At 40.4% G+C, this 18,359-nt stretch overlaps 1 protein-coding gene across 1 annotated transcript; it reads left to right on the plus strand.

Moving 5' to 3' along the window:
• Positions 1-482: 482 nt before the first annotated feature.
• On the plus strand, positions 483-17,425 carry LOC101863859 (cleavage stimulation factor subunit 2). Its single transcript, XM_005089950.3, has 11 exons — positions 483-594; positions 4,557-4,635; positions 8,292-8,496; positions 9,517-9,624; positions 10,509-10,628; positions 11,102-11,155; positions 12,375-12,411; positions 13,090-13,215; positions 15,106-15,230; positions 16,168-16,251; positions 16,908-17,425. The coding sequence occupies exons 1-11, from the start codon at positions 492-494 to the stop codon at positions 17,016-17,018; spliced, it is 1,152 nt and encodes a 383-aa protein (XP_005090007.1). The 5' UTR covers positions 483-491; the 3' UTR covers positions 17,019-17,425.
• The last annotated feature ends 934 nt before the right edge of the window (positions 17,426-18,359 follow it).

An 18,359-nucleotide genomic window follows, 5' to 3' on the forward strand; every position in this document is an offset into this window, starting at 1 on the left:
TTTGGATTTACTTAAAACTGAATGAAAATCGTCATCAGCAATAAACCTCTAGTCAACAGTGCAGTTGACAAAAATCTGACCGGCACCGCCGTTCTTGCCCAGTTAACAAACTGCCCCTGCTTTTGCTACATCCGATGAAAGATGATTATTGTTATAGGCCTATATGCTGGAACATTATACTAACAAACTAGATTCTAGATCTATGCCATAGAAAAAAATTAATATAAGCACAAAACATGGGAACAGTGGTTAAATTCACATAGATCTACTTGAAATAACTTTCGAACGACTTCTTTAAAAGACAATTTGAAAACATTATAATAATACAAAAATTATGTAATTGAAAAAGTCTACAACTATCGGTCCGTAAAAGGGGAAAAAGAACAACCCAAAATAAATGTGCATAACAAACCTGTAGTATCGATACTCCATAAGGTCTTAAAGCTGACTACCGGAAGTTAGATTAGATATCAAATCAACGACAATTCAAGATGGCAGCCTTTGCAGCAAATTTCATGCCGCAGGACCCAAATAATTCTCTCTCAAGCTCTAACACTGCAACTGCTGCAGACAGAGCACAGAGATCTGTTTTTGGTGATCCATTTGATACTTTACACTGACTGTATCTCTATGTTGTATAGTTTTCTGTTTGTTTAGTCGATGATAAGCCTACATTCCTACATTGCATTCTTGCCAATCTCGCTCCACCAGGAATCCAACGCCAGGCCTAGGCCTAACCACAGACAGTTCAGACACATGATGTATAGATAGAATCTAGACTAGATCTAGATATCTAGATCTAGAGTCTATATATAAAAGCTGCAGTGAGCACCTAACACACCTCTGTGATTGGCCCAAATATAGAGTAGCTGGCCCAACCCTCGACCACTTGTCTTGTCGTATTTTGCTTCTCAGCGGTCTCTGTCGGCAAAATAGGTCCGGCAATCCATGTTCAGGGCCACTTCAGTGTGTCAACTTCCGCCCGCCATCCGGTTTATACAGTGATATCGCCACTCATTCCAATACGTCATTCGCAGAGTTATATAAAATGGCCACCTCTATTCTCACCCGGAGTGAGAATAGTGCAGGCGAGTCTTGTGGCTATTCTCACCCGGTGCGCGTTCACCAAATTTTGCGTTCACCCTAAACCACAGAATTCTACACTGTGACTGTGATAACAGAAAAATTGTAGAATTCTGTGCCGTGAACAAACGTTCCATTACAATTGTAGCCTACTAAAAGCGTACAATTTTGTCTGTGGGCAGTGGAGAGAGAGAGAGAAAGAGAGAGAGAGGAGTAGCGCGAGAATTTCCGGGCAAAACAAAATGGCGACCCGCGTAGTTCGGCTCGATTCGAAAAGTTAAATAGCCGTAGCATCTTTGTAGACAACCAAATTTATTTACTTTTGTGTTTTAACATCATTTTTTAACTTTGTTTTGGTCAATTTGATCGTCCACACCGATAGACAGTATTCAGAAAGAGACAGAGAGAGAGAGAAGAGGGGAGGAGTTGATCTTGCGAGAACTTCCGGGCGGGTGAGAATAGCCACTTTCATATAAAATACCTGGCCCAACCCGCGACCATTTGTCGTATTTTGCTTCTCAGCGGTCTCTGTCAGCAAAATAGGTCAGGCAATCCCTGTTCAGGGCCGCTTCAGTGTGTCAACTTCCGGTTTATACTGTGATATCGTCAATCATTCCAAAACATCATTCGCAGATTTTGCATTTTAACATGTTAATGCTCTGCCCTTGGCGCGACCGCATGCCCTCAGCGCGACCGCATACCGGCATACGGAACAGGGCGCGACCATGCGTGCACAGATATGACAGGTGCAAGAAAGTTGTTAGTACACCATTTAAAAGTTAAATCTAGTAAAATCATTTCTTTATCAAATTATGATGAAAACAAGTATCTTATTAATAACTATAACAGAGGGTACAGAGACAAGTGGTCGTGGGTTGGGCCAGCTACTCTAGTTTAGATCTAGTAACTGAAGAAAACTTCTCAAAGAATGTTTCTGATAAGCTTTTCACTTCGGACTCGACTGCTGCTCTAGCAGACGACTGACGTTCTCGGAAAAGGATTGACCAAAAGTGGAACTAGACAAGGCACGTAACTCTAATAAAACAGATTGCACACGAGCTGCACAGAGAAGGAAAAATGGGGAACTGGTCGCGCTCAGGGCACGGTCGCGCCAATGGCGGCTGTCTCTAGTTTTCGGTACTCCCGATACCAAAGTGTTCCCGACACCAAAAGTATAGGTTAATTTATGTGTACGAACTTCAACGTCCACATATCATTAGTTAGCCCTATTTTCTGATTGGTTGCGGAGTTTCATTCGGATTGGTTCGGAAATAGAACAGACTGAAGTTGACAAAGTTAGTCACCTTCGCTACGACCGGGTCCACAAGTTCACCCGCAAACGGGGACCAAATTTTCGCTGCGCAGGAAAGCCCGATTGGCATTGCTATATAAACAGAGGGTATAGAGACAAGTGGTCTCGGGTTGGGCCAGCTACTGTAGTTAAGTAACTGAAGAAAACTTCTTGAAGAATGTTTCCGATAAGCCTTTCACTTTGAACTCGACTGCTGTCATAGCAGACGACTGACGTTCTTGGTAAAGGATTGACCAAAAGTGGAACTAGACAAGGGACGCAACTCAAATAAAACATATTGCACACAAGCTGCACAAAAGAAAAAATGGGAAACTGGTGGCACTCAAGGCACGGTCATTCCAAGGGCCGATGTCTCTAGATCTAGATGATGTATTTCTGCTATTCTATTTTTGTCGTCTTCCGGGGTCTCCCCGTAAAATTTTTGGGTTTCCCTTGACAGTAACTGTTGACTAGATCTTGCCGTTTTTGGGGTTCTTTTTTTGGTAAGCCCTATTAATTTATGTTATCTTTTAAACAACCTCAGCAATTCTCATTCCATAAATTTACCTTCTCCTCAAAGTTGTACATACACACACACAAGCCCAAGCAGTCGGCGTTGAAACCTAGATCTAGTGACATGGCCCATTGTGCGCTAAGCAGCAAAGCGGGCCCTCCACGGTGATCTCTAGTCAACTGGCGAGGGAAGCCCCAGAAGACGATAAAAATAGCAGATGGCTGAAATGCGTCATCTGTATTTGGGCCAATCACAGAGATGTGCTAGGTGCTCGCTGCAGCTTTAGCTTCATGTGTTCAGACTCAGTACTAAAGTTCTAGATCTAGATATCTAGATTGTTGATCTAGATTAGATTCTAGATTTTTTAGATCTAGATACATGGAGCTACAGCAAACACCTAGCACTCCACTGTGATTGGTCCTAATATAGATGACGTATTTCTGCCATCTATTTTTGTTGTCTTCCTGTGTTTCCCTTGACATTTGACTAAATTCACCGTGAAGGGCCCGCTTCGCGCGCGATGGGCTACACCACTAGGTTTCATCGCCCACTGCTTGGGCTGTGTGTGCGTGCTTGTGTGGGTGTGTGTGCGTGTGTGTGTACAGCTTTGAGGAGAAAGTAAATTTATGGAACGAGAATTGCTGAGATTGTTTATAAAAGTTACAAATTCATACAAAAAACATAAATACGGCGAGATCTAGTCAACAGTTACTGGCGAGGGAAACCCAAGTCTAGGGGGAAACCCTGGAAGATGACAAAAATAGATGACGGAAATACGTAATCTATATTTGGGCCAATCACAGAGGTGTGCTAGGTGCTCGTAGCTTCATGTCAAGATGAAAATGAATGTCATCTAGGCCTAGATCTAGAGATTTAGGATCCTACACTGTTACCACTACTGATACTATCTAGAGGTATTCTATCACTGGTCACTGACTAGTAGTATCTAGATTAATATTGTCGCACTAGATCTAGTCATCCTTCTCATCATGTCATCATTCATCTCATTCATTCGTTATGTTTTATCTAATGTCTGGTCAGGTCATGATGGTGATAGTGTCAAAGAATAATTTTAGAAGTCTGACTTCTTAGCCTACTCTCCCCCTGTTATTATTGCCCATAATTTTCAAAACCTAAAATGTTAAAAAGCTTGGCTCTCAAAATTGACAGTTGCAAATGCTACAGTTACAGAAGTCAAAATCCTTCCTTACATAAGTTCATTTAAAGCATTCATTAGCTCAGTTAGGCCTGCTGGCTTAGTAAGCAGTTGTTTCTGATAAACAGATAATAGGCTAATATCCTTGAATTTGAAATCAGTGAAAGTTTGCGAGCCCCAGAGCCCCAGCATAGAATGTTCCTTACTTTTCAACTTTGTCCGTTGGAAGCTCTTTGTGGGAAAAGGACTCAACAGAGGCAGAGGAAAAATATTTTGTATTATTGGTTGTAGTTGGACAAGTTAAAGGTCAAATAGAACAGTTGTCAGAGTTGTCTGGTGGTAGTCCATCTAGTAGAACAGGAACGTCACGATATAGACGGCCAGATGGACTGGCACCAAATATTGTGTGTGTGTATAAAACAGGCGGAACTTATAATTAAGTTCAATAAACCAGATGCATTTTTATTGTAAAATAAAAGTCTAAATTTGAGTGTCAACTTTTTTTTTTTCAGTCGGCAACATTCCTTATGATGCAACAGAAGAACAGTTGAGAGAAGTTTTTATTCAGGCAGGACCGGTTGTCAGTTTTCGGTAAGTATCTGTACTTATTTCCAGGATTTTATGAGCGCATTTAGAAGGCTCTCAAAAACGAATTTAAAAAGATGTAACCTGTAATTATTATAAACTATTTGTCTGCAAATTAAAAAAATTCTTTCCAAACCTTTGAACATTGGCAAGATGCGTTGCACATTGTCTCTTCTTTCCTTGGTGTGATTGATAAACACGGTAATGTGCTCCTTCTCTTATTTTTCAATCTTTTTCTTCTGTTAACAGTCTCCTTCAAGACTAGATGTGAAGCAGTAGATATGAGCTTTTGCCAAAAGGTGGGGGTGTTTGCATAAGGACTTTTTAAATCAACCACTACTCGTGGTAAAATATGTTTTCTTCTGAAAACTTATATATGGCAAGGAAATAAGTTGGTCAAGCTGCATGAGCAAGTAGATTGATGTGTGCATCTTATATCTCTTCATAGAAAGATAATAGTACAAAAAAATAGGGCATTTTTTACTCATCCTGAATGCACACGTAATTGTATGTTAAATACAGAATATTGTTAATCTTAAACTATCAAACAGTAGAGCATTCAAACATTGAAAATAGTTTTTATACACCATCATAGCAGCGTGTGTCCATTAAAAGGGTTTTATGTTTTTATATTAATGATGTTATTGCTGAGTAAAATTTATAAGTTCGTTCATAACTCGTGTCATAATTACATCATCAGACTTTCCAAGGTCTAGAAAACCCTAATCGTTAAACATATCATCCCGGGGAATGACCGGTATTAAACATTGGTTTGACATTGATCCATCAGAAGGGTAATTTTCCGCTCCATCACATGGTTTTGCTTAAATATGACTTTGATTGAGATAATCCAGGTTTGTCATAATGATGTTATGAACAAACACTTTATGATATTTCTGCAAAATATCATGTGAGGGACTTCCCACTGTTTCACAACATCCTTTTACATGGTGGAATGAACATGGAAGAGTAGCGTGCTGATGACATAAAAGAGAAGCGAAGAAGAGGCAAAAGTATGCTTGTCATAATGGATTGTCATCATGTTATGAACGTGACATTGTGTCATAATGGTTATGAACAAAACCTTATTCCATGTAATTTACAGTTGTTTTGGGATGTATTTTTAATTTTAACCCAACTTGAGGATGTATTAGACCTTGCTTACATTCTGATATTTTGATTTTTATCATAAGTGTATGGGTATGTATTTTAATCAGTATTTTTCTTTTGTAGTAATTGTTATGAATGAACTACATATTGTACTCTGAGGGCATTCCAGAGTTGATAAACATTAAAAACATGTACACAGATACATATTATGAGGAAACTTTCATTTAATATAAAATTTTAAAGTAAATGATAGGTCAAAATATTAATCTTTAGGTGAAAACTGAAGTTTGCCATAATAGTTTCCGATGACAACCCACCATCGGTGCGATGATGGATACCGACTGACCTTCGGTTTCCGATGACAACCCGCCATCGGCGCGATGATGGATACCGACTTACCATCGGAAACCGATGACAACCCGCCATCGGCGCGATGATGGATACCGACTGACCATCGGAAACCGACGACAACCCGCCATCGGCGCGATGATGGATACCAACTGACCATCGGTTTCCGATGACAACCCGCCATCGGCGCGATGATGGATACCGACTGACCATCGGTTTCCGATGACAACCCGCCATCGGCGCGATGATGGATACCGACTTGCCATCGGTTTCCGATGACAACCCGCCATCGGCGCGATGATGGATACCGACTTGCCATCGGTTTCCGATGACAGCCCGCCATCGGCGCGATGATGGATACCGACTGACCATCGGTTTCTGATGACAGCCCGCCATCGGCGCGATGATGGATACCGACTTGCCATCGGTTTCCGATGACAACCCGCCATCGGCGCGATGATGGATACCGACTTGCCATCGGTTTCCGATGACAGCCCGCCATCGGTGCGATGATGGATACCGACTTACCATCGGTTTCCGATGGCAACCCGCCATCGGCACTATAATGGATACCGACTTACCATCGGAAACCGACGACAACCCTATGTCGGGTTCCCACATACTATCGGAATCCGATGATCACCCAACATCAGAACGGTGTCGGATAAATGTGTCTTTCCGATGGTCAACCGATAGCACCGCTGTCACACCATAGCCTTTACTTTGTCCATGTTCCCATCCCTATTTTATCTTAGTCGTTTGATCCTAAAAATAATTCCCTCAATCAAAAGTTGAATCCATGTCTCTAATTCAAGATGTTCTTATAAAATCAACACCAAGGTGTTAGTACAATTTCCCCAAACCTAGACCATGAGTCCATTAACAGTAAGACATGAGACTGCAGCCGTGGGTAAACAAGCTCAGCTGTGTGGGGATTTAGTTTTGGTATAGAGGTTTTACAGCGCTCGCAACTGCATAAGGTCATATGAGCGCCAGAAGTCTGAGAAAACCCTTCACAAGGTGCAAAATTTCAAAATGAACTTTTTTGCATATTTTAAAAGACACATCTTTTCCGAGCATTTTGCACTTTATTTGAAAGCAATTGGAGCATTCTGTGAAAAGTTATGGCCACATTTTAAAGCGAACAAGGGTTCGAGTGTCAAATTTTGAGAAAACAGGTTTTAAAGTTTTGCTTACTTTAGGAACACATTTTCCATGATGACAATGCATAGAAGCAAATAATGCTGATACCACCGCATAGAGGTGCCATTTGTGGACAGTTTGCTTTTTATTTTAGTGAAATACCTCTCTTCTATGTGAAGTTATGACTGTTTTTATGTTACAACAGTAAATCATTGAATTACATAAATACGCGTCAAAAAAATATTATGCTCCTCTCGTGTCATACCAGCAAAAGACAAACGCAGGTCGTCAAAAGCAGTTGATTCGAACTGGCTGTTGCAAGGCAGGCCATCATTGAGCTTGCAGAAGCACTTCAGGCCCTTCAACTTCGCAAAGCTGTCTGCTCCACACCCTTACCTTCTGGCACCACAAAGGCTGACACTGTCACATTCTCTATGAAGGTCACCCCTAAGGCATCATCCTCGTCTGTAGATACAGAAATTAAAAGAGAGCGATTTAAAGGTGTGCAGCTTGCATAATGAAATTTATAGTGTTGTACACCACTGTATTTAAATGACCACTATTAGTTCAAACAAACCATTGATTAATGATTACCAATTGAGAATAATTTGCTCCGTGATCCCTTTACAGTTTACAGGTTGCAACAAGAAGCCAGAATTTTTGTCCATCATTCTGTCACCTCTTGTTTTCGTTTTGCATCGCTGTATTTTTATACGGACCTACTCAGTTTAAGAAATTCACTTTCATGTGATGACAAGTTTGTGACAGATCATCACTGTGATAGTGCAGCATCTCTCTTTTCTTGGTTCTTTTCAAGTCAAATAATTAAAGAGTATGTATTCAGAATAGATCTCAGGCATTATTCATTGACTGGATATCACAACTTAAAGTATTTCTTTTCGTCTTATTTTTTGTAATCACAGAGCCCGATGCTCAGGCTTTAAAATTAACTTTACTTTAAAATGATTTTGCACTAATACAACAACCCCCCCACGAATCGAAATCCTCTACCCATTTATGTTTGAACCAGGCCTTACCCTCAATTCTTTTTCTCCTCCCAGACTTGTGTATGACAGAGAGACTGGCAAGCCAAAGGGATATGGCTTTTGTGAATACCAGGATGTTGAAACGGCGCAGAGTGCTATGCGGAACTTAAACAATTACGACTTTAATGGCCGTCCTCTACGCGTCGGTGTTGCAGCTGGGGAGCAGAATAAGGATGATGGGAAGTCGATGCAGCAAGCTCTGGGAGGCCAAATTGTAGAGGTGAGCAGTTTTTTTGTTTTTTTTGGATTGAGTAAACTTCAGCTGTCTTATAAAAGTTAAATTGGCAGGTTGCTTTTAAGAATTTCTTTTGTTTGTTCAGTATAACCAGTGTGTAAAGTATAGTGTCGGCAAGGTAATAAACTGTTCTATACTCAGTAAGTAAAATTTTGCAAGAGAGAAAAAAACTGTTTCATTCTGTTAACATTTTTACTTAAACTATATACATTTTCTTGCTTTTTTTTTCAACATATGTAGAATTTGTATTTCAACAAAATATTTTTCAAGCACGTGCAACCAATACTACAGATAAAAAACAGCAATAAAAAGAATTCATATTTGGGGCTTAGTTCATCCGAACAAGACACTTCAATTTCATTGTGTCATATGTGAGGCAGCGTGGTGGAATCAGGCTCTCGTCAAAATAATCAAAATGAAGAAACTTGCATTTTTCCGCAGGTTTGTGAATTTTTATTAATTTTTTGTTTTTTGGCTCAACACCTTTCATGCCCATTAAAGAACTCATTTCTGTGTGGATGTTTCTGAAAAACGTTGATTGAAGACACAGAAAATGTAAATTTTTAGTTACCATGGACTCTTAAGCTAAGGAAATAACTAATCTTTAGCAGCCATTTTCTCACTAATTTTACCTCTGAAAACAGGTGACCCCCACCTCCTTCATTCGCAAATATCTCCACTTGTATTCAAGATAAATGGATATTGTTTTCATCCAAATAAAGACAAGTGAACAAGCTATAAGATGATACCAATACCTCTACATGCTCAAAAATTGACGAGAGCCTGATTCCACCACGCTGCCTCACATATATTGATGTCTTTGACAACTTTTTTGTTCAGAGCAGGAAGTGATAGAACAGTTACTTGTGTGGGAATTTATTTTTAGTAGTATTTTGAGCTAAAAGTGTCAGGTTATAATAATAAAGAGACAGTATATTGTAATTAAAATTTTAGAAACACTGATTTGTTAGAACTTTTTTCTCATGGTTTTGTGTAACTTCACAGTCTCCTTATGGTGAGCCAGTGGAGCCAGAAAAAGCCCCGGAGGCGATTTCAAAAGCTGTGGCTAGTCTCCCCCCAGAGCAGATGTTCGAACTGATGAAGCAGATGAAGGTAAGAGTTCAATCTTTAAAAAAAAATCCATTTCTTTAAATGAAATTGAAATGGCGAATATTGACGAATACACTCTTAACATTAATCAGTTCCTTATCCCTTTCCTGTTCATAAGTGTATGTTTTAAAGCTTACATTTGTGTCTGCTTAAACTGAACATGTTTAATCTATGAGTAAACTCGCAAAAAAACCCAACAAACCTGGCCAAACTGAAGAAAATCTGGCAATCCTGCAGATTTCAGTTTTAGCAGATTCCCAATGTATTTCTTCTTCTACCGGAGGTTTTCAATGAAAGTATTATTTAACCCCTCCATTGCTGAGACGTGTCCATTTATGTTTGTACAAACAAGGAAAAATGTTTGTTTAAGAGATTCAAACAAAGCCATATATACATACATATATCTTCCCCTTATCTAAGAATGATCTACTGCACAATCTTTAGTTACATCAAAATCTTTCTGTATATAAGCCAGTAGCAAAAAACTAGCAGTGAAAGTCTGAGAGAACTCAAGCAAGTACATGTTATGTCTCACAGGAGTGCAGCGGTTCATTGAGATAATTTATTTACTTAATAAAAAAAAGGCTTCAGTAGAGCTCTTTTTGCTTTGTTTGGGAGCTTTTGTTTAGTAGTGTGGAAATTTTTGGTCTGTTATAGGTTGACGCAGGGTGATTCACTTCATTAATTTGTTCTTTTTTCCTTCATGTTAAGAAGACAAGATTCTTTCCTTGCAGCTACTTGTAATACACCCCTTGAAGAAATTTGGAACCTTAAAATTGGAAGTCTTTTGGCAATGTGTGTGTTTCGGTATTTGCGTATTCACTTTTGTGCTTACTAGACTGTACATGTGCTTTCTAGTAAGATATTCTACTTGCGTTCCCCACCAGCTTTGCATCCAGAACAATCCAAACGAGGCCAGGAACATGCTGCTGCAGAACCCCCAGCTAGCCTACGCTCTACTCCAAGCCCAGATTGTCATGAAGATCGTGGATCCTCAAGTGGCCATGGTAAGTCCAGGGGAAACAGAACCCAGGTCGCCAGCATCTGTGGTGTAGCTCTGTCTCCTCTCTCTCTCTCTCTGTCTGTTACACACTCCCCGTCCCTTTCCTTTCCTATTCCCTCTTTGTTACTTTTTGAAGTACAAGGCTTATTATGAAATAGCTATAGAGAATGTTCTTTCTTGTAAATGGATAGGTTCGTTTTGTTTTCTGTTTTAAATCAAAATCAGAGTTCCGTTAAATGTTTAAGTTAAGATTTGACATAAATTTGTCTTGTGATCACTTGTGTAAGATAATCATTGTACAGACGGCCACTTCCCATTTTCCCCCTTGTGTTTTTTTTTTTTTTTTTACATTATAATGACACTGTCAAAGACTGCCACTTTTCTCCTCAGCAATGGGTGGGTGTCTCAGACAATTTCGAATGTATATTTTAAAAAAACCCTGCCTAATTTTTTACTTTTATTTTTTTTCCCTCTCAGTCCATGCTGTACCGTGATGAGTCCCAGCCACAGATCAACGTCCCTACTGGAAAGGTAGGTGCTAGATGTTTATGTCTGAAGAAATAAATGTAGCGGTTCGTTGTATAGTTTGATCTGGACCGATTTAGCTTAAGGAGTGGGTGCTCTGGTGTTGTTGCTCCTTCTTACCTGTCAAATATCTTTCGCTCTTTTCTCTCCTCCTTTTAAAAATTTTTTGTTACTCTCAAGTAATACCTCTTATCCTCGGCACTTATAAGACCTATAGGTGTTGTAAGTGCCGTAAAACTATTACTAAATGTAAAAAACTAATTTGAGGAAAACGTTCAAAATTTAGTAGAGTATTTTGCAATTTGTAAAAGTTACAGAAGTTGTCTTGTACTGGATGTATTGTTAAGCGAAGGTTACTTTGTATCAGAACTGTCCCTCCTCTGGGATTTTAGGAATTGATGATGGTTAGTTCAGATATGTGTCACGACGCGGTGGAATCTGGCGCTCGTCAAAATAATGAAATAGAAGAAACTGAGATTGTTTTGGCTCAACACCCTTTAGGCCCATTCAAAAACTCATTTCTGCGTGGATTTTACTGAAAATCGTTGATTTAAAAACACGAAAATGTGATTTTGCAGCTTCCAAGGACGTTCAATATTTGGAAGTCACCTAACTTTGACAGCCATTTTCTTGCTAATTTTCTCCCTGAAACCAGGGAAGTGACTTCCACCTCTCTAAATCACAAATATCGATATTTCTTTTCAAGATAGATGAGTATATTTTCATGGAAAGCAAGACAAATGAACAACGTCTAAGATGATACCAATAACTCCACTTGCCCAAAACTTGACGAGCGCCTGATACCACCATGTCATGACACATATAGTTTTGTTCTCTTAATGTTTCAATTTTGTTCAAGATATGTTCAAATGTGATTAGATCTGGTTGTTCTCTTTTCTCTCCTCAAGTGTTCAGAGTTAGGAAGTGGATTGTTGGCGGGTGCTCTGGTGAGGTTTGCTTCTTCTTTCCTATCAAACATCTATTGCCTTCGGAGTTAAGGAGTCCACTCCATGCTGAGAGAAATATACCATTCTCTTTTTCATAGGTTTCGTGATGTTTTCTCTTCCACCATACAAAAACATTCTTCTCCTTGTTTTTCTTGGTCTCTGTGGATTTTGAAGGTGCTGTTAGGTTTGGCTTAATAGTTGATCCTGTTACAACTTTGTGTGTGTTTTAATTTTGTACTTTTAATCTTTCTTCCCGCAACCCTCATGTGTTTCTCCAGCTCCCACAGCAAGGAATGGGACAAAGGCTTCCAGGAGGTAAGCAGCATTGGATTTAACTCATGTTTTTTACCAGATTTTTCTAATTATTAAGAAATAAGTTATTAATAGAAAAAAGACCTTTTTTATTTATACTTTACAATTTAGATAATTTAGGCAGAGGGCTTTGACACTGCCTGTCAGGGCCAACCTAGGCTGAAAGGGATACAATATTTGTGTGTGGCTGAAAAGTGATTAACCACATCATCGCAGACACCTCTATACTTATGTTCTAATGTAGAGTCATGTTTTGTATACTTTGTGTTGTGGGTGCCAGTGTGGGTTTATTTAAACCTGAGACATTGTAGCTTTTACTTTTATTGCTGTTTATTTCTTCTCACTGTTTTCTAAATAAAACAACTGCCAAATGAAATTCACTGTAACAGACATCTCAGAGGGGTCTGAAAAAGTACATCCTTTGAGGGGCAACATCCAAGCTTCTACTTATTGTTGTAATGTACAGATAAAGTCAGGTTCAGCAACCAAAGGTGATATCTTTCATCTGACCACCAAGCAAGAGAGAATAGGCAAAGATTATTTTTATATTTTGCATTCTGTATTCAGTCCGAGACAAAATGCTCTTTCATGATAATGAGATCGCCATCTTCGTGTACAAACTTATTTTGTCTGCATTTTAAAATGAAATTTGGAATCTTTTACGTCTCTTACCTCCATAAGGTGTTGGAATGCCGATGGGCAATATGCCTCGTCCTATACGACCTCCGCAAGTGAACGTTCCTCAGATGGCGATGCCACCACGACCGGACATGATGATGATGAGGCCAGCTGTCCCACAAGGAAAAGGTAAGCTCATCATCTGTTTTCCCCGCGTATCATGTGCTTTCTCTCTCTCTTTCTTCTGTCACTGTGACATCATAAGTGGTCAGCGATGCCGACAGCAAGCACGAATTCAATAGACCTGCATGTTTGCCGACAATCGTCTGAAATCCGACAATCGCGACCCGAACCGCGAACCGGCTGATGTTATCGCTAGGCCCGCCTGTATCAGTCAATGTGCGAAGTGCGAGGCCTGGCCGACTGCCAGCGACCCCTTTTTGTCCCGTCGAATTTGTTGGCACTTTCGTTTTCGTGCCGACGTCGGCGTTTCCGACATAATTGTCGGAACCCGAATAGAAATGCGAATAGGAAAAAGGACGACGACCTAAATTATCTACTTTCAGTTTCGTGCTCGAGCGGCCATTTTGAATTTCGTTTGTTGACAAATTCAATTGTTCAGATCGTGTGGATTCATTCAAGTCCGACTCACTTGACTTGTTCTATTAGAATCTAGATCTAGATTTATATAGATCATTATAGACCTCAATGGAGGATTCATATTCCAATTCTATTGTGTCAAACCCTATCATAGGTTGTGCTGTAATATTAATGTTGGTAAAAAGCATTTCATCAGGTGCGTGAATTATTTATAGAATCTATACTCAGCTGAGTCCCTCTGTTCGGAATCGGATACGGATTTCTAGATCAAGGCCTATTCCTATTCACTTGTTCTACAAGATCTCGATCTAGATTTGGGAGGACTTCCGTAACGAGCGACCACTTTGAGACAGAGCAGAATTGAGAGCTTGGGGTAGGGGTAGGGGTAAGGGTAGGGTTAGGGTTAGGGTTAGGTCTAGGCCTCTTCTTTATTGTGTTTGATGGGGTGGTCGCTCGTTACGGAAGCCCTTCCCCCTATTATAGCAATGTAGGTGTAGGCCATATTATGCATGCATGCTCTTTGTTTGTTTTGGAGTGGCGTTTTTTTGGGGGTTTTTTTCATTTTGGACTTGTGCTGGCCTTTTTACATGAGGCCCGTTGCAGGTTCTTTTTTGGGGTAGGGTTTTGGGTTAGGTCTCTTCTTTATTGTGTTTGTTGGGGTGGTCGCTCGTTACTCGGAAAAGTCCTTCCTATGACACCCACAAAAGCTCTTATTGGGGGGGGGGTGCGCAAAATTTTCAGACAATCTGGTTGAGGCTCACATGCAGGTCTAATTCAAGTCGCTCAGGGGTCCTTGAATAGTGCTGATGGTGGGTCATTGAAATGTCGCAGCAGACGTGTTTTGGCACGATAGTTGGCAGGACATTTTGGGAATACGTGGTCCATAGTCTCGTCGTCGTGTTGGTTGCTGTGGAGACATGCTAACCCCTTTCATGTCTCAGGGGTTCCTGAGGTTGTGCCAGACCTGCACGTTGTAAATATGACATGACGAAGCTGCAGAACTTGTTTATGAAATGTGTGTTTTTGTGGTGATATGGCAAATGAGTTGGCTGTGCAGGAAATGTGGGCGAGCCTAGTAGGTTCCCCCAGCCCAGTGTCAGTCATTACATGATATAATGTACTGTTTACTTCTTTGGTGACAGGGCAAATGAGTGGGTGGTTGACGGGCGCTCTGATGTGGTTTTCTCTTTATTTCCTAATTTCCTATCAAATATCTATCCTCCTTATCTCTCCTCCTTCTTTTCTTTGTATGTTACTCTCAAGTGTAACACTTCTACTCTTTGGCGCTGATATGACCTATGTTTCAAATGCCGTAAAACTGGTACTAAAAGACGCCTCTAACCTTGGCACTTATATGACCTATTTGTGTTGTGGGTGAAAGGAAAAGGTATTCTCACTTTCTTCCTTTTCACCTTCTTTTTTCACCGTTAAACTTTTATTTACTAAAACAGCTAAATGGCAAATGAATTGTCTTTCCAGGAGACATGGGCGAGCCCCGCAGGTTCCCCCAGCCCAACGTCCAGGGTTCCGGCCCGGCTCCCAGGATGCAGCCTCCCACGGCACCTCCGGGTCTGCCACAGCCTCAGAGACCACCCGCATCGCAGGTAAAATGGGCTCTCTTTTTTTCTATGGGTACGTTTTGGTTAGATCGGAGTCCACAGGGTAAGAGATCAAGGGTAAGGCCATGTGGAACCTGGGGAAGAGTCACAGAGAATGATGATGTACAGAAAAGTGGGAAGACCTAGAATAATGTCAAGAAGCTAGCCCATGACAGGAAAAAGTGGACAGTTTTTGTCTGGTTTGTCTGTGGCCTTTTTACCCTGATCGAGGGTGAGAAAGGCAATGATGATGATGACATTTCTGTTTGCTGATTCCCGGTGATGCGTGCGTGTGTGTTTCTGTTTGTGTGTGTAAGAGTTGGGCCAGGCACACTAAATCAGTGTTCGCTAGTAAGAAATGGTTCACTGGTAGTACTTGCAAACAAACGGACGAGTACAGAACCGCCCGCTTGTGAAGAATCGTTGGTTGCACCTAGGATGTAGAGACAGCAGTTCATATAGCGAGTGAGCGGACGGAGAGACTCCATGCATTTGAGCGAGCGACGGACGGAGCGACTCCTTGCATTGCATACTACGACTACTGCTACAACTATTACACCTCCTGCCCACTCCCGCCTTTCAACCCCCCCCCCCCCCCCGTTATAAAAAATCACCATCCTGCCCCACATTGTATCTAGGTGAAGCTCATGGTGGGAGTTTCTCTACCACTCCACACCCCCCACCCCTGTCCTTCGGAATAAATTTGAACGTACACAGTGTGACTCTCACACGAGGTGAAAGGTTACACACATAGTACTGTGTCACCAGCGTGCTTATGTGAGTGAGTTTATGCGTACACGTGTGAGTGCAAGTGTGCAAGAGAATATATATATATGACCTCTTTGCACTCTTTTTGTCCTTTGAGATCCCTTGCCTCAAGTTAATTTCAAAGTTAGTTCGAGAGACCAAGACTGTTTGACATGAATTTCAATTTGTTCTTCAGGCAGCCAGTTCCAGCCAGCCTTCAAGTTCCTCCAACCCCGCAGCAAATGGCGCAGCAAACATCTCTGCTCAAGATCAAGAAAAGGTAGGTTACTTGTCTTTCGGTTTCAGGCTTGCCAACTGTCCTGAACTGTGTGTCGAGACAGACCCAGCGGTCGGGAATTCTACAGGACATTTTAGTCTACACCAAAACCAGACCCACTTGTTTTAAATTTTGTTCTTTGCCACATAATCTGATGTCATTACATTGGGTGTCCCTGAATGGAGTTTGAAAATGTTTGCAAGTCTACCATGGAGAATAAAAGTCGAGATATTTGCTACTGAAAGAGGTGGGGGCCACCTGGTGTTAAAAGCAAAATTAGCGTGGAAATGGTCACCAAACTTTGGTGGTGATTTCCATAGTTTGAGCGTTCTTGGAAACTGCAAATTTACATTTTGTTTTCCTTTTAGTGATGTTTTTCAGTAAAATCCACATGGAAATGTTATTTCAAATAGATATAAATCAAGTTAAGGCAAAGTAACCCCCCCCTCACATAAAACAACGAAATTTGTAATTGCGCAAGGCAATGGGTGATTGAAGCGTCTGAACCTTTCTATATTTTCCTTGTTGGTGGACAAAGAGTTGTTCATGTAAATATCAAGAAGAACGATTTGCTTTCGCTTTGATATTGATGGCGGTATTATTTCAACATTTTGAAACATTTGTAGAATATTTCTAACAATATCTTTCATTTTCCTCAGGCGGCACTCATCATGCAGGTGTTACAGCTGACAGACGACCAAATCGCGTTGCTGCCTCCCGAGCAAAGACAGAGCATTCTCATATTGAAAGAACAGATCAAGAGTGGTTAGCGTGCCTGCGAGTGAGATTTTTAGGATGATAGAAAAGGGGCATGACTGCAAGGATATGTTACTTGATATGATGATTTCTTTATTCAATAATTTTTGTTGAATGTCCTACCAAAACTTAAAAAAAAAAATTAATTTTTCTTTTTTTGCAAATGTTTTATGATATGACTTTTGGGTTTGCCTATCAATATTGCCCTCTTGTTTTTCAAAACAGCCATACTGTAGTAAAATTGCTACATTTATCCTTACAACATAGACAGGGTCCTAGTGAAAAGGATCGGTGCTGCTCTGTCGAAGGAAGAAGGGGTAGGGGGAAGTGGTATTGTTCTCTCTTATGGGTACAGATGTGTATTTGTATTTTGATGTATGAATATGATGGAATACAGTTGTTGATGAAGTCAAACATGAACCTAAGAGTTTTGTTGGCTTACTGTTTTTTTGTCCCTTTTGAATGGAGTAAATTGGCTTCAGGTTGGGTTTTTTTTTTCAACCTTCTTAGTAATGACAGCCTTGTAAAGTTGGCTGTAAGTTTTGTTCTGTGGTGTAGTGATACATGTTGAGACCCCTGCATCTTGTCAGAAAATCACTCCGAACTATAGAACCACCTAAAATAAATTACTGATTTAGTGAGGTCGTGTTATTGGCAAGTATATAATACTGTGATTTGTAGGTTATGGGTACGCTGCAATCAGTGTGGGCACCTGGTAAATCGGAGCTACCTGTCCACTTTTTCAAAAAGTGTGACGAGGTCCCACCTAAGGTCCTACTGCTTAACAAAGTCCATGGCGTCACATGTATTTATCACTCACACCACTCTCTGCGCGGCTCTTAAAGAGACTATACTCTCAAGTATTCACAAACTAGTGTGCTTTACATCAATTGTGCTTATGAGAATAAGAGTGCCTAAATCCACTTTAAACTTTAAATACTTGTGAGGAAAATGTTTTGGGTTTTTTTTTTCACAGTTACTGGTACTGAAGAGTTTGTAGTGATGAGTACATTTTTACCAAAAGAGGAGATGAGATGGACCATTCTTATTCTCAAGGGTATAATTCATGGAACAAGCCACTATAAATAACTCTAAAGTTGATATTGAATTACAGTTTACATTTGTGTCGGATGAGACATCTCGACAGTGAAAGACGTTGTGGGCTTAACTATCTGTTAACCCTATCCGCCCTGGGGTGATTTTGTACCCTCGCGGTTGTATTCTTCACATTTTAGAATACTTCTAGTAGGAAGATCTCTTTGAAACTTTCAGTATTTCTCCAAAAATCATTCTGACAGACTGCTATGCAAAGCGTTCAGATCAGATTAATTATTAATGAGTAAATTTCCACTTTG

This window comes from Aplysia californica, unplaced genomic scaffold (assembly GCF_000002075.1).
Source record: "Aplysia californica isolate F4 #8 unplaced genomic scaffold, AplCal3.0 scaffold00011, whole genome shotgun sequence".
In the NCBI taxonomy this organism is placed as follows: Eukaryota; Metazoa; Mollusca; class Gastropoda; order Aplysiida; family Aplysiidae; genus Aplysia; species Aplysia californica.